Here is a 22,799-nt window from a genome sequence, read left to right as displayed (position 1 = left end):
TTTGCAGGCCAGGCTGACCTCGAACTCAGAGATTTCCATTGGCTGTGTTCTCTCCTAGACAAGAAAAAGGACAAAAGGAAACTAGAAAGGCAGAACAAAAGATGGAGGGGCGCGGAGCCCTCTCTTGTCTCCTTCCAGCCAGGACGGTTCCCTGGAAGGTTCCAGAAACAACCGAGGCACGGCTGGTGACCTCGTGGTGTCCCCTGGAGACCACCGCAGACGCCCACCAGCTTAAGCTCGCTTTCCCGCCACGCCACGGCCGGGCTCTACGGTCAGAGCGAGCGAGGCGGGGCGTCAGACATCACATCCGGTGTGGGAAGCGCCCCTGCCGGAGCAAGCAATTGGCCAGCCCCGCGGAATGGGCGGGGCCGGGAAAGCGCGCCTTCTGGGGAGCGAGCGGGGCCCGCTTAAAGAGCGTCGCGTCACGTCCGGCGGCGGGAGAGCGGCGCGGAGGAGGTGCGGAGCGCGTCGGCCTTGGGCGGCTCTCAGAGTGCGACGTCGCGAGAGGCTGCGGCGGGGCCTCCGTAGAGAAAGCAGGAGCCTGACAGCTTCCGTCCAGGCCAGCAGCGGTGACAGCCATCCGGAGTCATGAGCGACAGCGGCGAGCAGAACTACGGCGAACGGGTACGCGCGGGGGGGCGCGGGCGGCTGCGGTCTCCCCTTGTTCTCTCCCCAGGCCTTGCGGGCCTCTGCGGCCGGGCAGCGGGAGTCTGGCGGCGAGCGGGAGCCGGGGCGCCGGAGGGCCTGATGGACGCCGCCCCGAGTCGCCAGGGAGGTCGCCGGCGGGCCGTGGGCCTCGTACCCCCCGCGACCGGTTTTTTGGGTTTTTTTTTTCTTCCGTTAGGAGGTGGGGGTTGGGGGAGGTTAAAAATGGCCGCGGCGTTCCCTCGGCGGTGGGGGATGGGAGCGGGATCTAATTTCGCCGTTGCGCTCCTGCGAAGCCGCGCCGCAGCCATCTTGGGCTCGCGGGCTGGGCGCGCTGCCAGAAGCACAAAATGGCGGAGCCGCCGCGGGTCCTGGCGGCCCGGCCCTGCCGCCTCTCCCGGGGCTGCAGGGAAAAGCGCGGAGGAGCCACGTGGGCCTGAGAGTCGGGCGGGTGCACGGGTGGCGGAGAGCGAGCCTCACCGGGGCCTCTGGGCACGGAAACGGCGGGGGGGGGGGGCGTCGGGGGCCCCGATGGCTTTGTACTGGGGCGGTTTCTTCGTGGTCGGGGCCTGAGCTGGAGCAGAACACAAGGTCATTAGCATGGTTGTGCGGGATTGGGAAGGAGCGAGCCGTGGCGACAATGCACTGCGCTGTTAGCTCTGGACATCACGTGTTTTATTTTTTAAGCTTCCCCCTCCTAAGGGTGTAATTGGGTGGAGGTAGATGAGATTGTATCTAACGGGCCGGGATTTATTTGTTCCCAGAGCTTACACAAAGCGCCTGTGCTGTGGCGGTGGAGTATTATCCCAGCAAGATAGGAAGGCATTGCATGGCTTAGTGAGCGAGAGTAATTGCTAGGCAGTTTGGATGCTCACCTTACTAAACCTGGATGGTGGTGGGCGGTCCTTGGACTTCCCACAGGTCAGGGAACCCTGATTGCTCTTGTAGCTGATGAGGGAGGGAGAGGGACTTGATCTGGGGAGGGAAATGGGAGGCGGTGGCGGGGAGGAGGCAGAAATCCTTAATAAATAAATAAATTTAAAAAAAAAGAAAACTCCCGCTTAGAAGCACTATAAGAGCAGTTGTTTTTCCCCCCGGGACTTAACATTTTTTTCAGAGTTTACAGGAGTAGATCATACTCTGCATTTGTTGTCTGCTAAGTATGTTAGTAAACTTTTAAAGGTCTTGACGGTAGGCCTCCCACATGGTAAACTCGGGACCAAGGCAGAATAGCTTGAACTGATCGGGTCTTTTAGTACTGATCAGACCTTTACCGAGATGAGCCTCTTATCCCATGGTCATTTTAAGTCCAGTGTTACCAGTTAGTGCCTTGTCATTTTAAAGCTTTCCCAAGCAAGGAAACGAGGGGGGAATTAGGCTTTGTTTTTTCCTGATGGAAATGGAACCTGGGCCTGCGTGACGTGCACGCGTTTACTACTGCACTATGAACCCAGACCCCGTTTTGTTTTAAATCCTTTCAAACTTCTCTGTATTCCATCCACACATGCCATGAGGTCTTGCCTCCCAAAGTTGGCATGTAATGATAAATTAGTCTGTGTTTAGAATTAAAAGCAAGTAGTTTGTTGTTGTTTTGGGATTAAATAGGTATACATCATCATGTCCATGAAAAATTTTCAAATTAGCTTTCGTGTATATATATTGCTCCCCGAAGAAAGCGATTGAAGAATGGGTACCATTTTGAAAGAGCTGGGAAACTGTTTCCCCTGTTAATTTGAAGTGTTATTTCTATTTCTACTAACAAGATGGTTTTTGAGTATTTATTTGAGGTAGGGTCACTCCGTGTCCCTGTCTGTCCTGGGACTTGCTAAGGTAGACCAGTCCGGTCTTGACCTCAGCCACTGCCTGCCTCTGCCTCCCTAGCTAGTGTTACGGTTTAAGGTGTGAACCAACCACATTCGGCAGTCCTTATTTAATTGGAGAATAAAATGACTTTCTGTGTTTCTAAACTTGGAAGTTGTAGAACACAAAGAATTTTTTCATGTGCGTGTGCATAATTCCTGAGTTTGTGTGGCCCACGTGTACAAATGTCCAAATGCAGATTGTGAGCAGCTCTTTAGCGCTGTTCCAATTTTTCAGCCCTATACTTACACACATACACATTTTCCTTGGTGTTTTTTGCTCTCCAATTGGAATCTTGGGATAATTGGAAACACTTAGCTGAACTTAAGGCTTGCCAAAAAAGTTCAGAGACAAAAACACTGCAAGGTAAGCAGGGCAGAATGTTACAGGTTTGTAAATACTGGCTACTTGTCCTGGATCCAGATTCAGTTATAATCCTGAATTACTTAGCAAGACTAAACATTTTCCCCCAAGGAATAAGGGGTAGTTTAAGTACTGGTTGTATAACTTGGTAAGAAAATGCTTGCCTGCCATGTAAGGCTCATACACAAACATAATGCAAGGTAGCTCAAGTCCCCTGCATTTCATTCACTGACATAACTGCAAAGTAGCTTGGCCAAATCTGATTTGTTCACCTTCCAAGTGTGAAAAATGTTTAAGGTAAATAGTCTTGGATATGCCTGGTATAACCAACCATCTCTGGAAACCTGGAAATAAGTTTCATTGTCTTCTAGGCCCATAGACACAAGCTATTTTAATGTGCACAGAATAAATCTTTTAAGCTACCTGGAATGTCAGTGATTATTTGTCTTCATGTGGACACTCACTTCAGGATTCACTCAACCCCCTTTCAAAGATGTTTCTTTCCTAGGGTGTGAAATAAATTGTGCTTGGTTTGGGCACAAGTTTATTGGATGGATGTTAGCATTTTAGCTCTTTTGCAGAGTGTTTTATCCTTTGTTACTTGTAGGATTTGGGGTTTTTGGATTTTTTTTTTTTGCCAATTTTAAGTTGGCTTAAAAACTCATTTCTTCCAGTACTTTTATTAAAAATTGCTCATTTTGTAAAGAACCTTTTCTTTGAAGGAAAAAACGGCCACTCTTAATATATTTAAGACCCCAATAGTGTTCCTAGTATAGGGTTGAGACTTGTGAATTTTGATCTTCTAGTTAGTTTAAAATTCTTACCTCGTTGAGATTATGCATGTGAGTCCTGAGAATCTTAGAATTATACAAGCCAGAAAATGTTTTTGTTGGGCTGTTTTATGACCACAGTAGCAAGAGATTAGAGTAGTTTGGAGTTAGCAGATACTCTGATAAAGCAGTATTAGTGTAGTATGTTTGGAACCTAAACAAGGAGCAGCTTCTGGATACTACTCCACCAAATTGCTTCTCAGTTTCTACTTTTTTTCCTCTTAAGCAATCCCATGATGTCTTTGTGTTTTCCTTGTGTTTTTCCCCTAACTCTTAAATTCAGGTTTTTATAGCCAAAACTTCTATTTCTAAAGTAATTGTAGCCTTTACACGTAATTTTAATGAAGGGTTAAATTAAGTTTAAGAAAATCACTAGTTTTTTCATCATAAGTCTCTTGTTGAATCATTTTTTTATTTAAATAAGAATCTTAATATTGTGGATATTATCAAAATAGAAAGTGATACTTCTAAGATGAAATTACAAATGGTTTTAACAAGGTAAGTACTGGTTTCCTTGAAAGCTTGAAGGGGAGGGAGTTCAGAAACTGAGAGGTGTTAATGGAATTTGTCTTATTTGTATAGCCTTTTTCTTTTTCAGTAAAGCCCCAAACCTACACAATAAACATGAATGCTTTCAAACTTAATTTGGCCAAGTCAGTGATTAGCGTTATAGTGTATGTGTCCAGCATTGTTTTGTTGATTAATATTTGGACATAGCTGTTGTTTTCTAATAAGGTATAGTGATTATTTTAGGAATGAGTACTTTTTTACATGGGTTATTGTAGGATGTGGGCCATATAGAGTTAGGTGTTGTCATCATTTGGTGTTAACTTTTTGTCAGGTCAAAATTGATTATAGCAAATTCTCAAATCACTATTTTGAACTGATTTTGGAGGCTATTTTCAGGTTATTAATTGGTGTGGATTTTCATGTTTGGAGGGGCCTGGCAATAAAATTTTTGCTTAGATAGTAGATAAGAAATTTCAGACAAAAATGCATATATGTGCTTTTGATGGAAAATGTGTGATCAAAAGAAATTTAAGGGTTTGGTATTTTTGCAGGATTACAAAAAGCATCGACTTTAGATCTGGTGTAGTTATGTCCTCAGGTTCTCACCTTCAACCCTTCAGAAATTTTCTTCAGCATTTGGGAGGTGAAGGCAGGAGAATCAGGCCATCATCCTTTGGCAATAGAGTGACTTTGGCAATATAGACACCATTCTGGGCTATATGAGACCCTGTCTCCAAAAAAAGCCCTTAGTCCATTTTAGTGTTGACCTTTTCTGTAACAAGGTGTAGTTTTTCTTTACTCATTTCATTCATTGCCAGTTATTAAACTAGTCCCCCAGTGATGTGGGTTTTTTTCTAAGTATGATCCTTTTTTAACCAAATGTATGTTGACCCAATAGTTGATCTTGTAGTTTTATGTAGTTGCTTGAGTTTAGCTGAGTTAATACAAATTGTCTAGCAGTGGTTTTGTTCTTAGTATATGGGAGAAAGATTAGAAAGTGTTAATGAATGAAGCAGTACCAAAGTGGCCTTAATATTGAAAAAGTCCTGGTACCTACTAAAGCTTTTTTTGTCTTCTGAATCTAAGCCCTGTATCTATCTATACATAAATAACCTTTAGGGAGGCCAGGCACTAAGGAAACCTGCTTGGGCATTCTGATTCCATGATTACATTTGTGCTGCCAGTAAACATTTCCCATTACATTTTAGTGATGGATCTTACAAGAAAACCAATTACTGTGACTCCCTTAAATAGCCATTCTAAAATGTCCCCAGATTAAACAAACAGTAGTTAACTATAAAATTAGTCTGGAAATCAGGCTTTTCCTTGGAAAAGATACTTCTATACCCATGGTTGCCTATGCCAACAATAGAATAAAGACTTGTCTTTATTTATTTATTTTTTAGGAAATTTTTCTTTTTTCTCCCCTCTTTCAAACCAGAAGAAAATGTAAGAGGAAATAGACAGTAAAAGAGCATTCAGAAATATTTTAGCAGGGTAACAAGGAAAACTAGATTGTTTTACTGGGACAGTATTTTACTTAGTGTCCCAGTATTAGAATTAAACTTCACTAATCTGCTAAAGTGGGCCTTTTTAATAATTTGAGGAGGTTAGCCATAATTTTCTCATAATTTGCCACCTTTCAAGTAAGTTCTCTCCTTTGGACATCCAGAAGACTGATGTTTATTAAGAGGGGAAAACTTTACAACAGAATTCTTTGGACATAACCACTGTTGGAATCAAGTTTGCTCTACTTTTCTTTATAGCTGTTGGCATGTAGTAGATAATTTTATTTAGTATCAGGATTTTAGTTCTAAATTTAGTAATTAAACTAATACAGAGTTTTCAAGGGTGGGTTGGACAGATTCAGTTGTCAGGTTTGCTGACATTGTCTAACAATGTTCTTTCAAGTAAACAGTAATGTGGAATTATGCATTTCTTGTCTAGGCAAGTCACAGTACTGTAAACGTTCAACCCAGCCTTTGTCATTGTGCAGATGAGTTGTCCATGCTTTTCTTTCTTGCACTTTTGTATTGAAATGTGTCACTTTTTGACTAGAAATGTGCTTTTGACACTTAGCATTTTCTCTTGAATACAATAAGAAGTGTGAATTGTGATTACAATTTGTAAAATTGTTTAATGAACAGTAAATGTTCAGTGTCGCACTTCACATTCATGTTAAGCATGATAAATTTATATGGAATATAGAAATGATTACCATATACCAACAGGAAACTATGTAGTTTCAGTTTTTTGAGCTGCATATTTTAGTATTTTTTAAATCCAAAACTACAAAAGGGAATTTTTTTTCTAGTTTCAGTTTTGGCACTGGATTTTATCCTGGAGTTTTAAAATATTCTTCATCCTGTTCTTTTTCTATTAAGGTTAATGTTGAAGAAGGAAAATGCGGAAGTCGTCATTTGACAAGTTTTATAAATGAGTATTTGAAGCTCAGGAATAAGTGAAGCTGAAATTTGAAAAAATAAAAGAAAGAATGCATGCTAATTATCAGACCAGAAGTCCCACTTGTAGAATATTGAGCAATTTGTGTGAAGTGGGGAAGATGAAAGAAGTCAGAATTTGAAACGGAAGAATGAAGAAAAGAAATAAAAATGAAGTTAAGATAAGAAGTAATCTGGAATCAGAAAGCACTACGCTAAGTAATTACTAGTCTGTTTATGTGTCCCTGTATATTTTGCTAAACATGCATGCATTATTTGTTTAATAGAAGAATATATACAGGGTAAAGAAGTGACTTCCAAGGGAATCGTTTAAATTAGGTAATTCTAATTTTTAACTGCTTAGTCAAATGATGGAAATGCAATAGTTATTTTTAAACTATTTGTAGTCAAATAGCAGGAAGCAGTTGCTAATCCACTGGGGAATACTAGTTGGCCTCCCATCTTCCCTTACTTAGACTTTTCACCTATTATATTCTGCTACTTCTGGGGCATGAGTGAGTATGAGTTGGAACTGGTGGTCTGTTACTTAGCCACCCTTTGGACTCTTAAAATGCACTGATGGTTTCTGCTTTGATGCTGAACAGTGTATAGTAGAATATTTTCTACTGGAAAAATTTCAAGACTGTCACCAGGGTAGTAATGGGACTAAACCCTCAAGATCCAAGCAAAACATCTAACATGTTTGTTTTATTGTAATGAAAGGATTAGGTTTCCACATATTGGTGGAAAGCTATAACCACTTAAGTCCTAATGTTGAGATCTACATGTGCCAAATAAGGATGTTCTGTATATTCTGTTGCATGCCTGTTCTAACTGAATTATAAGGGGTTTTGCTTAAGTATAATAGAGCCTCCCTTAGATGGGTCATGCAAGTATGATAGCTAATTCAAAGTGCAGTGGTTGCTGTTACTTTGTTGCCTTTTTCCCTATCTTTAGTTCATTATAATGATCATCTTAAACATGGTTTTCTTCTAGTGTGTGTGCTACCTTAACCGAAAAGAAAACCAATGCAATTCTTTTCTGTGTTTTGACTGATTATAGTTAGATGATTAGCATGTTAACAAGTACCCATAATCAGTAGCAGACAACCAATAATTGCCTGCTCCGTGCAGAATATTAAAGGTTATCATCTTGAAATAATAACTTTTATTCTGAGTGTTGGGTCGTTAGAGCTATTGGAGAAAATTATTTAAATGACCTTTCATGAAGGGTGCGTGTGTTGGTACACTTTAGCCTATTGTCAGTGCTTTTTACTTGTGCTTCTTTCCTTGTTTCTGTATCTTGCTAGGAGAATACAGTTTTCATTTATAGCAGACAGTTTGTTGCTTTGTAAAACTAATTGTCAGATAATGATGAAATAATGTCAATTTTATGTTACTACTCAAGCTTAAAGGGGATTTGAATTTCCATATGGTCCCAAGTGTATACACTTAAAGTGAAAATGTTGATGTTAGTTAGCAAAGTTTCCCATCTGTTTTGTTTTCCTTTTCAGAAGGTGTCTCCTATGATCGGTGAGGGTGCTTTTAAGTCCTGTTATTGACAGGGAAAACAGGGCTGAAATGGGGGTTGGAATTTTACTTGCAATACAGGGAAGATTACTTTGCCAAAGAATCATAGAAAGATTTAACTTCTGACATTGAGTTTGTCGGGCTTAATTAAACTTACATGTATTTTTGCTTTTTAGGATTAGGGTGCCTAACGCAAACTAAAAGCTGTTTAGTGCTGCATATGAGCTACTGTAAGGAAAGATTTAATACTTCTGAGGTGCTGCTCTCAATATAGGAGGAGCTACAGGCTGCTTGAGATTTTGTTTTTGAACTTGACCTGTTCCTTATTATATTGGTTATGCATTAGTTAAAATGACTAAGATTTGAGCATTTTTGGGGGAGAATTTGTCATTGTTGGTGCTTTTCGGCATTGGCCATCCACGGTACAGTTCTTTTTGTAGAGTTCTCTATGGCTTTGTCACTCAGAGTTGTAAAGGACTTTCCTGGCTGGTTTTATAGAATTGTGTGTGCTTTAAGGTTTACGATTAGAGCTTTTTATTTAGCTAATCACCGATTTCATTTCTTCACACAAAATCCTTTATATTTTCTTCTCACCTTTATAGATATCTACATAACTGGAAGGATTTAACTAACAAAGGATTAGCTGGCAAAGTTTTTAGAGGTAGTTTTTTGTGGGTTCTTTCCCAGCCCCCCCCCCCAGCTTGCCCAACAGTGCCAGTATACAGGCAAAGGGGATCTTTTGTGTTTCCACTCATTTTTACTCTTAAGAAATTGTTGCTCAAAAAGTACATGTGGGACATACCTATTAGATTTGGAGGCTGAGTTTAAAAAAAGGTCTTGGGGACTTTCCAAGACGTTTGTTGAGACACCTTAGTCTACTAGACTTTTTTTAAATATTTATTTATTATGTATACAATGTTCTGTGTGTGTGCCTGCAGGCCAGAAGAGGGCACCAGACCCCATTACAGATGGCTGTGAGCCACCATGTGGTTGCTGGGAATTGAACTCAGGACCTTTGGAAGAGCAGGCAATGCTCTTAACCTCTGAGCCATCTCTCCAGCCCCCTCTACTAGACTTGACTTTTAAGAAGAAACTTTCCTCATCTAATTTCCCATTCTAGAAATTTCTGTTCTCTTAGCAGAGAGATAGCTGAGGCATCCCAGTTTGGAATAAAACTTTGGTTAAAAAGAAGCAACAGTCTTTTTTTGAGGATTTATGTATATGGTGCTCTATCTGCATGTACACCTACATGCCAGAAGTGGGCATCAGGATTATATATAGGATGTTTGTGAGCCACCATGTAGTTGTGGGAATTGAACTCAATGCCTCAAAAGAGCTGCCAGTGCTCTTAACCTGCTGAGCCATCTCTCCAGCTCCCAGGAACTTTTGTACCTCTTTTATTCGCAGACAAATTTACCTTACAGTGATTTTTTTTTTAATGTGCCTTCTGGCAGTGATATTCTCTTCTGGCAAAATTTTTCATTTTGTTTTCGTTAAAGCTTCTAATTGTTCTGTAAGGTATTCTTATAGAATTTGAATAAATGCATTTTTATTAACTTTCTAGTCCCTTCTGTTTTCTCTTGTAGATTAGCCTTTCCCTATAGTAAAGATGACAAAAGCTACACTATAAGTTTGTTTTCTGTTGTTGACCAAGAAGAAAGTGAGATGTAAATTGCCTTGCTTGAACATTAGATGCTGAAATCCAATGGCTGGTTAATTGGGGTAGTCTCTCCCCACCACGAGCAGTGAATCCTAAACTGTATTGTGGTATTAAAGCCAGCTGAGTCACACGTGGCTTATTTTAATCTATAGCTATTCCTTGGGGGATGAAGTTCTGGTAGAGAGGTAAGTTATCTGTCACATGTTAAATCACAACCATGCTTTGGTGTGTCCTTGAAGTATTTTCTAGATTATTTGGGGCCTGGAAAGCTGCTCATTCTTGCAGTTGTCTTCATCCATTTACTTGAGGTTCCTCCCTTCTATGTTGCATATAAAATGCATATTTTTGTGTTCTGAGCATTGAGGAGGAATGCTCTAAATTGTCTTCCTTAGTCTGTATGTAAATCATAGTCTGGATTCTAAAATACTTGGAAGTGATTTTTGAGATTCGTGCCCTTTTGGCTTTGTTTTCTTCTTCGCTGTGGCTGTATCTTAAGAACAATTGACTAGACTGTGCCTTTCATTTTTGCCTTAAAAGGTTTTGTCATAGTGAAAGCTTAGTTGTCTGGGGAATGAACACTGTCTCTTCCCATTTAATAAACAGGAGTCCATGGTATTTGCCTAGGCATCTACAGAAATTTTCTTGGGCTGAAAGTTCCTGGTTTTATCTTTGTTTTAATGTGCCTTTTACATATTGTTTCTGCTTTTTTTCTTGGTCTCCTGTATGATTTTGCCTTGGCTCTTGCCATTGTAGCCAAGAAAGCTGTGGATCTTTGGCACCTTTTCTGTTCTTAGCAATTTGCTGTCTTGCTTTTTTGTTAGTTCCTTTTGTTTGCTCTTGAGTTTTGTAAGAGGTCTCAACATGCATTGAAAACTATCTTAGCCATTTCCTGTCCATTAGCTAGTCTTTTAGATTTTTTCTACCTTCCAAACTTGAAACACAAGATTATCCTAAACTATTTTATTTTTGCCCCTCATTTAAAAAACCATAACTTGAAGTTACAGGATTTTGTTTTGATTGTTGCTTGACTGGAGTAGACTAGGCTTCATAGTTAACTAAAGTTCTTTCCCACTTTATGTAGTAATAATTCCCAAATGTAATACTTTGGTAGTTCTTTAAACAATCTGACTTTGAAACCTTTTAGGGGAGTGGAGTTAGGTAATTCTTGTGGAAGAGCTAATTGATGTAAGTTGAAGTGATGAAACTATTATACCAGGTATACTCAATTCCTGCCATCACATGTTTTCTTATCTTTGAAAGAGGATTGTTCTCCTTGGCCATTTATCTCACAGAAGCTTATTTATTTTTAAAGCTTCTTCAGAAGTATACAAATTAAAACTTTTGACATCTGCGTGTAGGAATCCCGTTCTGCTTCCAGAAGTGGAAGTGCTCACGGATCCGGGAAATCTGCACGGCACACCCCTGCAAGGTCTCGCTCCAAGGAAGATTCAAGACGTTCTAGGTCAAAGTCACGGTCCAGATCTGAATCTAGGTAAGAAAGACTATTTTGAAATCTTTCTATTAACCCTGCTCTGAAATTAGTGTGATTTGTTAAGCTAAAGAAAGTAAAGGATGTGTTCATTTATTGGTCTATTTAATGTTGATATTAGAAATGGGAACCAGAAGACTAAAACAACCTGGGCTTCTGGGGTCAGGGTTAAGATCTTTTGTTGACTTGAGTAGATTATGTTTAACTTTAGAACTTTGGCTGCTTATAGCACCAGTACTTCATCTATCAGTGCATTCTGGTTTTGGTGATCCCTTTATGTTTTACTTTACTCAAAAGCCACGAATTTAATTATTTTCTATGTGCATTGATGTTTTGCCTGCATGAATGTCTGTGTTAGGGTGTCAGATCTTGGAGTTACAGTTGTGAGCTGGCTACCATGTGGGTTTTGGAAGAGCAGCAAGTGCTCCTAACTACTGAGCTATCTCTCCAGCCCAAAGCTTGTTTGCTTGCTTGCTTTTTTTTTTTTAAGGCAGGGTTGAGATCCACCTGCCTCTGCCTCCCAAGTGCTAGGATTGAAGGCACAGGCCACCACTGCCTTAATTAAGAGATAAATATAGTGGCTTTTGTTAATTGGCCAAAATGAATAGTTGGCTTAATAGGAAATACAGAAATAGAGGATAAAAGGTTAAAAAGGCATTCACAAACCAAACATGTAGTACGGTCCAGTTTTCAGAACTTTAAATATCCTTAACTTCAAATTTTTCTTAATGTTATTTTGGAAAAAATAATGAGAGGGAGCCTTTTTTTTGTTCTTGACTTTGCTTGCTTAGCAAAATAAAAATGATTAGATGGGGTAATTTTTTTTTTATCATGAACTATGTCCTCTGTTTGGAATTTAACTCTAGAATAGAGTAATAAAGAAATTGTAAGGTTATCTATTTTTTTCTGTTATTTAGCCATAACCTTAAGTTCTATCTTGCAGGTCTAGATCCAGAAGAAGTTCTAGAAGGCATTATACAAGGTCACGATCGCGATCCCGCTCCCATAGACGATCTCGGAGCAGGTCTTACAGCCGAGATTATCGCAGGCGGCACAGCCACAGCCATTCTCCCATGTCCACTCGAAGGCGTCATGTTGGGAATCGGGTAAGATGGGAAAGTTTTCTGGAGTGCTATGGACTGAACCCAGGTTTTTTTTTAAGTTCCTTAATATTTGGCTGGAATGCTTGTAACGTTTATAAATTTATTTTACTAATGATAGCTGCTAAAGTAATTTGTTGCACTTTCTTGGGTTTCATGTGTGTTTGTCTATAATCACTTAATATGTAATATAGTTCCCCTTGTCTGTTTCAATTGCTAGACATTAAGAAGAATTAATGAAAAAGCCCACAAATTTATGAAGCTTAACTGTTTGCTTCATTTTTAGTTTGAAGTCTTGGCACCATCACCCTTATCTTTTAGTAACATTACTAATGTGCTTAGTTTGCATTTAAATTTTATATCTGATTACTTAAAATACTCAAAAAAACACAGTTGTAACATGTGCTGCTAGTTAGGTGGGAGGTCTAACTGTAGTTGTGACACCCTTATTGTACCCACCAAGACTTAATTTCCTTCTGAGATTGGTGGAATCTTCAATGCAGAACCCAAGGTAGAATTATTCCTTCTGTTCCATAGATGTATAATGCACACCCTTATATCCAGTTATTTACTCCAACCTATCCTTGCACAGCTATGCAAAATATGACATTCTTGTTAAGTATCTTTTGGTTGTTTTCCTTTGATATTAATAGTGATGGTGATGCATCTACCGTACACCCACAGGGTTTCTATGTGTAGCCTTGGCTCTCACCCTGTTAGACCATGCTGAGCTGCTTCTGCCTCCCAAATGTTGGGATTAAAGGCATGCACCACCATCACCTGGCTGTTTCCATTTTTGGGATAAGCTCTGACTGTGTTGTGCCACTGTGGCTGTCCTAAAACTCAGAGTAGACCAGGTTGATCTCTAAAAATCTACTTGATTCTGCTTCCCTCATGTTTGAGTGAGTGCATGACTACCTATATCCAGTTCTTTTTATTTATTTATTTTTTGCATTTGTGTATGCATGATTGAGGGGGCATGTGCCAAGGGGTACACATAGATGTCAGGACAATTGAAGGAGTTGGTTTGTGTCTAAGGAGCCCAGGAATAAGTTTCCAGTGAACAGGAGGGGAGAGTATGCCAACCAAGAATGGGCAGAGGGATATTTCCTGGGATTCAGCTATACCCCTCTTTGGCAATTCTAGCTGGTGTAATCTCACAGTTGAGATACCTGTGAGATTTTGGTGACCCTGGGTTGCATGAGCTCCAGACTAAAACAAAACAGCCTATCTTTTTTTCCCCTTAGAATAAATTCCCTGATGAGTATTATCTAAGCTGAGCTCCAAACCTCAAACGCAACAACAAAAAATCAGAACAAAATCTCTTAATGATCCTCCTCTCTGTTTTTAGGGTTGAATTTAATTTAGTTCCCTTTTGGGATTTCCTACCCTTTGTGGTTATCGCTGTATGCCACAGTGTTTTGTAAGATGCAGTGGTGCTTGATCTAATTTATCATCCTAATAATTGTTTTTTATGTTATATTCTAGTTAGTTATCCTTACCTTGTCCACTTACCCTCTTTAAGATCTATGTAAAATTTTCAGATTAAAATCTGTTTGTTTTCTAGGCAAATCCTGACCCCAACTGTTGTCTTGGGGTGTTCGGATTGAGCTTGTACACCACAGAAAGAGACCTGAGAGAAGTGTTCTCTAAATACGGCCCCATTGCTGATGTGTCTATTGTGTATGACCAGCAGTCTAGACGCTCAAGAGGATTTGCCTTTGTATATTTTGAAAATGTAGATGATGCCAAGGAAGTAAGTAAATATTTACTTGTACTTCTGACTGACCAGGCAATTTCTGGTTTTATATTATAGATTTAAGATCTAAGGCATACAACTATAGTTTTGAGTTTTTGTTCTTTGGAGGAATTAAAAAAAAAATTCCGCTTGGAACATGTTGAATTCAGTGATGTTCTGAACTTACTCTCAGCCTTACATTGCAAAAAAACAAAACAAGCAAGTGTGACTTAGGTTGGTGGTCTTAGTACTTTCTTCAGGAAGGTACTGTCTCTAGGCTAAAAGCATTTTGAAGTAAATACCAAACACTTTGCTTTTTCTGTAATGCTGTGTTATAAAAAGTGAACCCTAAAGATATTTTGGCAAAGAATAATACACTGAGCTATTTTAAATTTTAAGTTTGTGCGTGTGGGTGTTTGCCTACATGAATGTCTTTGCACTGTGTATGCAGTGTCTGTGAAGGCCAGCAGAGGGCACTGGATCCCCTGGAACTTGATCTACAGACAGTTGTGATGACTCCTAGTGTGGGTGTTGGGAATTGAATACAGGTCTTGAAAAGCAGCCAGTTCTGTGAACTTCAGTCCATGCTCATTTTAGTTGGGGGGAGGGGGGGATATGTAACTAATATTAGATCCAGGCTGCGTTTTAGAGATGTTTGGCTCCCACATCAGGCATTTTGAATCAGAATATAAACAAGTTTGTTTATTTCTTCCCATACCAAATGGCCATAGGTAAAGAAGAGCATTTGGACTGTGTTCAGCAAGTATAGACATTGAAATCTGGCTTTCATAAATGGTGTGATGTATGTGTGTATAATCCCAACTCTTAGGATGTTAGAGACCAATGGATTAGCTAAATTCACCTAAATTTGTAGGTAGTTGTAATAAATATGTTGTGGGTCAGCTGCTATGGTGTTTATCCTTTTTTATTTTTATGACTACTTTTAGAAAGCGAATTTGTAGTAGAGGGAGTAACCCATTTAATTTAGGTGTTTTTTTTATGGCCAAACTTCTATAAAAATATTAGGAAACTGGATGGAAAGTCCCTTTAGTCTTCATTAAATAGCTGTAATATAATTAAGAGACAATTATTCAGGATGTATGTAACAATTTATTTCTTTTTAAGGCTAAAGAACGTGCCAATGGAATGGAGCTTGATGGACGTCGAATTAGGGTCGATTTCTCTATCACAAAAAGGCCCCATACCCCAACACCAGGAATTTACATGGGGAGACCTACTTAGTAAGTTTACCTTCTTTATATGTGTATATGTGTGGTTGGGTACTTGAATGTTATAGAGGCACATGTTGGCTGTTTACCTCCGTCTTTTCCCCCATCAATCTCTTGATATCTTTTTAGAAGAAATTCCTTTAAAAAATATTGTGTACCTGCACAGCCACATGCAAGTAAGGTTTAGAGGACACCTTTGTGGCATCTGTTCCTTTCTTAGACTTTTACATGGGTTCTGGAGATTATCTCAGTTGACAGGCTGTAAGCTCCATTACCTAGCACTTTGCTGTTAATGTCTCCAACTCCTCCACGGATCTCTTTACCAATTTTATGCCCCCTCCTCCCCTTCAGTGTACTCAGACCAGTTAGTACACTCATGCTTCATGGGTGTGTAGCCATGTGCTGCGTCGTTATGGTCATCCTACCATTGTTGAAAACCAACTTCTCCAGCTGTATCTAGTTCCTTGAGTTAGGGGTGGGTGCTAGAATGTTTACTGGTGCGGGTAACTACTGTTCACTCATGAGTTGAGTCATGTTCAAGCTGTACCATTGTACATCTTCCTAATCTATGACTTTAGAATCTTTCTGTTCCTGGTGTTTGAACCTGGAGGGGGGGATAGGTTTTGGTTGGTACTGATGTTCCATTTAGTATACATTTTAATCAGTTGTGAATGTTTTATCAGTTGCTGTCTAGTGCTTCTCTTACAAAGACTGGGTTCTGATTCTTAGGTATCATTTTAGACTTTGAGACAATGTATCAATCCAGAGGTTGCTAACTAGCTACAGAGAGTCTCTGGCCTTTCTATCACCATACTTTGGATGATGAGGACCTCATACCTATAATGTATTGAGCCATCTCAGAAACCTCTAAATAAAATTCTTATAACAAATGGGGGTCCGTTGGCAGATGTTAAAAGACATCTTCCTGCGTTCTCTCCATCTTTATGTGAGTTGTGTTGTCACCCAGTTAATATTCAGTTAATATTTTGTATGTACATGAGCATTTGGGTGAGCTCATAGACAGGTGCATATGTGGAGCAACCTTTGTGTTCCCTCACCTTTCATATTGCTTTAAAGTGGGTTTATGTTCACTGCTCCAGCCTATCTGGCTTTGAACTTCTGGAAATTTCTGCTTGTACATACCATCTTCTAGCCTTAGAAACATTAGAATAGGTATGTGACAGGCACCTGGCATGGAATTTGAGGTGAGTACTTAGGTAGTCCTGTTTATAAGCGTTTTACTCACTGAGTCTAATTTTTAAAAAAAAAAAAAGAAAGATTAAAGGAAAAACCTTTTAAAGGCAGGTTCTCAGCCCAGCAGTGGTGGCAAATGCCTTTAATCACAGCATTTGGAAGGCAGGGCATCTCTGAATTCAAGAACAGCCAGGACTACACAGAGAATCCCTGTCCCCCAATTCCCCCCACACCAAATCCCTCACCTCCAAGAAAAAAGAAAAGGCAGGATATCACCAGAAAGCCTTGACTGGCATCAATCTCACAGACTTCTGCCTCTTTGGTGCTAGAATTAAAGATGTGTGCCAATATGCCCAACAGTTTTATAGAAAGTCGTTGGATTTTTGTGCCTCTAAAACCAGAAGGTTACATACATATGGATATACATATCTGAAACAAGGAAAAAGAAAACATGGATAATACTGATAAGAACTGTATAGAAAAAATTTTAAGTAATGATACTTAAGAGGTTTGTTATCTATCAGGATCAAATTTTAATAGCAAAAGTTGTGGCCAACAAATGAGGATGATGACTTGAATTAAAAGTTATGTTGTTCACAGTGGCAGCTCACGCCGCCGCGATTATTATGACAGAGGATATGATCGGGGTTATGATGACCGGGACTATTACAGCAGGTCATACAGGTAAGCTGTGTAGGAGTTCATTCACACTTCATTTACAGCAGCACAAAACACCTAAAATTTTAAAATGTAAGAAATAGCTGCAGTTTAAATCAAAACTTTAGATATTTGTCTAATTTGCTGTGTAGTTGGATGCTTGCCTAATTGTTAAATACAAATGAGACATTAAACTCGGTGTGCTAAAACAAAGATGAAACTTGACTTTATACATGTATGGAGGTCAATCTTTGGCTTTTACTTGGGTTCTGGGTATTTAATTCAGATGGTAAAGTATCAAGGCAACAGTCACCAACAAGTAATTCTAAAAGACTTTAGCAGAAACTTCTGTTTAACTATAGATCGTGTGTTTAGTTTTTGTAAATGAGATTTTTCTTGTTGAAGATTGTTCATTATACCATTGTCTGTGGAACTAAGTCTTTAATATTTGATGTCCAGAATTTTAACAAAATGGCATTTTTCCTTTTTAAGCATTAGTGTGTTAAGCAGCACTTGGGACTGAGAAGTCTTTATTGAGAGCAACTATGCCATTCAGGAAGAACTCTTTAACACATTAACTACAAAACAGGGTTTTGTCCATTCTTGTCGCAATTGTTTTAACTAAAAACAATTTTCTGTTTTTACAGAGGAGGTGGTGGAGGAGGCGGCGGATGGAGAGCTGCTCAAGACAGGGATCAAATTTACAGGTGTGTAAATTTCTGTTAAAGTCTGAGTAACAGAATACTTGTAAAATGTTTGCCTGATACTTAAGCGCAACTGTTCTCTAAGTGACACCGCGAAGATTGCGTTTTGTTTTGACTAGAGACGGGATTTCTGTAACCTGGAACTTGGAGATTCTGCCTTTGCCTCCCAAATTCTGAGATTAAAGGCATGCCCTACCGTGTCTGATCTTGCTTTTTTTGTTTTTATTTAAATTAATTTATATGTGTATTTAGTCAGTGTTTTGGAGTTTTGTTTTGTTTGAAACAGGGTTTCTCTGCAGTCCTGGCTGTCTTGGAACTAGCTCTTGTAGACCAGGCTGGCCTTAAACTCAAAGAGATTCACCTGCCTCTGCCTCCTGAATGCTGGGATTAAAGGTGTATGCCACCACCTTTAATGCATCTGCATTTTTATGTCTACCACATGCATACTTTGTTTCTTTGGAGACAAGATGGCCTCACATTTTGAGCCACCATGTGGGTGCTAGGAATTGAACCTGGGTTCTCTGCAAGAGTAGTGAATGCTCATAACGTTAGCCATCTATCTCTCTGGCCATATGATTTGGTTTTTTTAAAGTTCATAATAGTTCTCAATGGACAATGTAAAGGGTTCATGGAAATTAAAAATTGAGCTTTAAGATGCTTTTAGCGTTTATCTGGACGTAATACACTACACTTAAAGGTTTATTGGAACCTCCCAGCTTGAGAACCAGCAAAAGTTTGTCTTCATGTTATTAGCCCATCTATTACCTAGATGCAGATATACACAGTCTTTATTTATTTACAGAAGGCGGTCACCTTCTCCTTACTACAGCCGTGGAGGATACAGGTCACGTTCCAGATCGCGATCATACTCACCTCGTAAGTTGCCTTGATTAGTTTTATTCATCTCTTATAATGTGATTTGTAACTATTTTATAAATTGGAAGTCCACGTGGTTCTGTCCTCATTGGTCATAGTTTAATCTGTGACAGCTAGATGATAAATATGGATGTGTATACATCTAATGCTTGAATAAATTTCTTATTCATGTGAGAGACTTGATTCCCAAACATTGACAGAGGTTTTGTTTTCTTTCCAGGTCGCTATTAAAGCATGAAGTTGAAGACTTTCTGAAACCTGCCATAGAGCTGGGATATTGTTTGTGGACAATATTTTCTATTGTCTCCTGTTTAAAAAGTGAACAGTGCCTAGTGAAGTTAGGTGACTTTTACACCTTTTATGATGACTACTTTTGGTGGAGTTGAAATGCTGTTTTCATTCTGCATTTGTGTAGTTCGGTGCTTTGTTCAAAGTTAAGTGTTTTCAGAAAAGTATGTTTTGCATGTATTTTTTTACAGTCCAAATTTTGACTGCTGAGAAGTTTCTATTGTACAAAACTTCATTTAAAAGGTTTTTCTACTGAATCCAGGGTATTCTGAAGATCGAAGCCTGTGTGTAAAATGCTACCAAATGGCAAAAAGCAACAATAAACAAGTTTGATTTTTACTTTTCTTTCTAAATATCAATGCTTAACCATTCTTAAGTTTCCAGTAAAATATTTTAAAATAAAGATACTCGTTTTCTTTCGGGAGTCCATGAAACTTGCCATATTCAATATACTTGCAATTAAGTGTTAAAAATACGCTGTAACTCTGTGCTGCTAGTATTAGAACAAAAATCTTTCCATACAGCAAATGCTTAATGCTTACATTAATGTGGATTTGTCAGCCTTTATGTAATCTGTATTATATAGAGCAGGGAATAAGAGCTTCAGATACATGTCTTTAAAAGGCTGTTTGTTACAAAAGAGATAGTGGTATTTCAACTAATTATCAACAAGTGACGACAATACATTCCACCACAAATGTACTTTTGTTCTTCTAGCTTAGATATATGAAAATACTGGGTGCTTCAAAGTTTGGAATGAGAGAAGGGATCACCACACCTGTGTCATGGATGAACTGATGGAGACTGCCTGTTCATTTTTTAAATATTATTTTCAGGTCCTTTGCTTACCAGAGGAGGCCCAATTCACTCAAATGTTTTGAGAACTGTTTAAATAAAGGCAAAGAGAAAAATTGCTAATGCAACTTGGTTTACAAAGAAGTGTTGGCTTTCTTTTAACTTTATTGTAACTAAAGTCTTATGGTTTATTTAGTGCTTAGTGTAATATTGTTTTTTCTTCAAGATACCATACTGTGTGCTGTTTTGGAAAAATGTATTCCTCAAATATATTAGCCAAGTCGATACTGCAATGAAGATTCCTCTTTGGGGCTGAGGTTGTATTAAATAACTATCTAATTTTCTTTTTCTTTTTTTCCTTTTTTTTTTTTTCCTTTTGGTTTTTTGAGACAGGGTTTTTCTGTTGCTTTGGAGCCATTCCTGGAACTAGCTCTTTTAGACCAGGCTGACCTTGAACTCAAGGAGATCCGCCTGTTTCTGCCTGCTGAGTGCTGGGATTATTTTTCAAAGCATGTTTTTAGTACCAGCATTTGTTTCTATTTAAGACTGTTATAAGTATAGCTAGCCTGCAACTCTTTAGCTCCGGGCTATTTTATAGAATGTCCAAGGTTTTCATAATGTGCTGCATACTGTAGCATCCATGGGTAGAATATGTTTGACTCAGATAAACTAGATACTAACATGACAGAGTCTTGAGTTCAAGCCTATGCGAGGACCTATTGTTGTTGCCTTAATAGTTTTCCTACATCTCCATTAACTTTGGATTCAGCTTAGATCTGCAAGCATACAAGGCAAGTGCTCTGAGGTACAGCCCAAGCCCTAAGCTTGTATTCAGGGAACATGGATACAGCAGTCTCTTACCTAAATAAAGAAAACCAAGCATTTTGGTGTAGGAAATATATTTGAAAGTAACCTGTAAATTACATTGAACTAATGAGGGCCTCAGGGTTTGAGGGAGGCAGTTAAGAGTTTAAGTGATTTTCAGACTTGAGATTTTAGGGGTGGGGCAGTTAGAATTAGTGGGAATAAAAGGGTTTTCTAGACATGTAATGGAGACCAAGATCAGAATTAACTTTTTGGACAGCTAAGCATAACATTGGCAAGTTGTATTCAGTTCAGATTAAGTGTTGGTAGTATTTTAAAACTTCAAGTTCTAGCTGAGCAGTGGTGGCACATCCTTTTAATCTTAGCACTCAGGAGGCAGAGGCAAGCTGATAATCTGAGTTCAAGGTCAGCCTGATTTACAGGCTCCAAAAGTAGAGCAAAACCCTGTCTTGAAAAACAAAATAAATTCTAGACCCCAATCTTAATCTCTGCATTCTGAGCTACAAACGTTAGGGTAGTGAATGGCTTGAACCTGTATATGGCCATGTGGCAGTGGCTTACCTGGAAAGAGTCAGCATGTCTGATTCTGGTGGCTCTCTGACTCTGCTTCCGCTATCAGCAGGACCAAAGCATTTTCTTTATTAACCTATAAAAGCAACACACGGGCTGGAGAGATGGCTCAGTGGTTAAGAGCATTGCCCGCTCTTCCAATAGTCCTGAGTTCAATTCCCAGCAACCACATGGTGGCTCACAACCATCTGTAATGAGGTCTGGTGCCCTCTTCTGGCCTGCAGACATACACACAGACAGAATATTGTATACATAATAAATAAGTACATTAAAAAAAACACGAAAGGACCTTGTACACGAGTTTTTTCTGTGCAACAGTTCCGGGATTAAAGGCTCGCACTATCACCACCTGACATGGCAGTGCTTAGAAGTCCTGGCCCATACCTTGAGGTAATTTATCTGGAGCACAGATGAAGAGGCAGGTCCTGTTTCAATAAATTAAAATGTGAAGTGTTTTTCTCAATCACCATTATCCTGGTTGTCAAACCCAGGTTCTTTTTCAGAAGAAAAGCATTTTTTGCTAAGCTAGCTCTCTGGTCCCAGGTCTGTTTTTTGTTTTGTTTAATCCTCAGAGACGTGCAGTGAATGGCATTACTGCAGTTGACAGTTACCAGCCTGTTTCTAGGAGCATTTTTACTATTTCAGGTGAAACATTTGGGAAAAGTGATCTTTCCATTTTGCAACTGTTCCAGGTTGCCAAAGCTATATCTGTCCCCCAAATGTGTCCAGCGTTTTTGAAAGTCATTCTACTCAAGAACTATTGTTAACCAGAAATAGTTTCTATCTGGTATAGAGATGCTGATGGGGTCAAGTTTGCAAAGGTTTGAAAGCCATGGAACTGGCCAAATGTACACATTAATCCCAAAGTTAGGTTTCTTGAGGACAGCCTTGGTTTACTTCAAGCTACCCATCAATTGAAAGCAATAGAAGAGCATGTCGAACCAAGAGACTCTTGAGACTGACCACACTGGACATTTCTTTTTCCTATCAATTGAAATTTGGTGGGGGTAAGGGGAGGTGGTTGGAGAGATGGCTCAGGAGTTAAGAGCACTGGTTCTTCATAAGGACCCATGCTCAATTCCCAATACCCACATAGCAGGATACAACTCAACTGCAGTTTTAGGGGATTGGACACTTGCACAAATGTATATAGAATAAATTTTTTAAAAATTCCCGTTTAGAAAAAGTTTGCCAAGCTTTTCATCAATTGAGGTGCTCCACCATGAACCTGTGAGTATCTAGTTCTCTAACAAATCATAGATCAATTAACATTATTTGACACCCAGGTGTGTCCACTGAGAATTTTTAAAAAAAAAATGGTTTGTTGAGTAATTGAAATTTTTAAGGCTGAGGCAGGATTGCCATGAGCTTGAGGCCAGCTACTTATGTCTTGGATAAGCTGTGCAGTATGAGATACCAGGTTTGCCATGCTTTGGACACCTGAGCCTGAAGCAAGAGAATTGAAAGAAAGTTCAAGGCCATCATCCTGTGCTACT

At 39.3% G+C, this 22,799-nt stretch overlaps 1 protein-coding gene across 2 annotated transcripts; it reads left to right on the top strand.

Annotated features, from left to right (window-relative positions):
* Positions 1-424: 424 nt before the first annotated feature.
* Positions 425-20,026, top strand: Tra2b (transformer 2 beta homolog). Of its 2 annotated transcripts, none has more exons than XM_041678105.1 (9): positions 425-624; positions 11,197-11,330; positions 12,271-12,433; positions 13,995-14,183; positions 15,291-15,406; positions 17,189-17,272; positions 17,893-17,952; positions 18,755-18,825; positions 19,046-20,026. In XM_041678105.1, exons 1-9 carry the CDS (start codon positions 589-591, stop codon positions 19,054-19,056), a joined length of 864 nt encoding a protein of 287 aa, XP_041534039.1. In that variant the 5' UTR covers positions 425-588; the 3' UTR covers positions 19,057-20,026. The 2 variants fall into 2 exon arrangements, with proteins under 2 accessions (XP_041534039.1, XP_041534038.1); XM_041678104.1 differs by having other exon boundaries at positions 18,752-18,825.
* Positions 20,027-22,799: the final 2,773 nt, after the last annotated feature.

Source organism: Microtus oregoni, unplaced genomic scaffold (assembly GCF_018167655.1).
Source record: "Microtus oregoni isolate MIOR12 unplaced genomic scaffold, Mior012 000029F_ref0000214, whole genome shotgun sequence".
Taxonomy (NCBI): Eukaryota; Metazoa; Chordata; class Mammalia; order Rodentia; family Cricetidae; genus Microtus; species Microtus oregoni.
Note: the sequence above shows the minus strand (reverse complement) of the source record. Positions and strands in the feature narration are given on the sequence as shown.

What these genes read in the sequence shown, in the direction of transcription:
- Tra2b (XM_041678104.1), top strand. Translation starts at nt 589, where the DNA reads ATGAGCGACAGCGGCGAGCAGAACTACGGCGAACGG. An exon ending in AGCAGAACTACGGCGAACGG is followed by an intron (nt 625 to 11,196) that starts GTACGCGCGGGG and finishes ATCTGCGTGTAG; the next exon opens with GAATCCCGTTCTGCTTCCAG. An exon ending in TACATGGGGAGACCTACTTA is followed by an intron (nt 15,407 to 17,188) that starts GTAAGTTTACCT and finishes TGTTGTTCACAG; the next exon opens with TGGCAGCTCACGCCGCCGCG.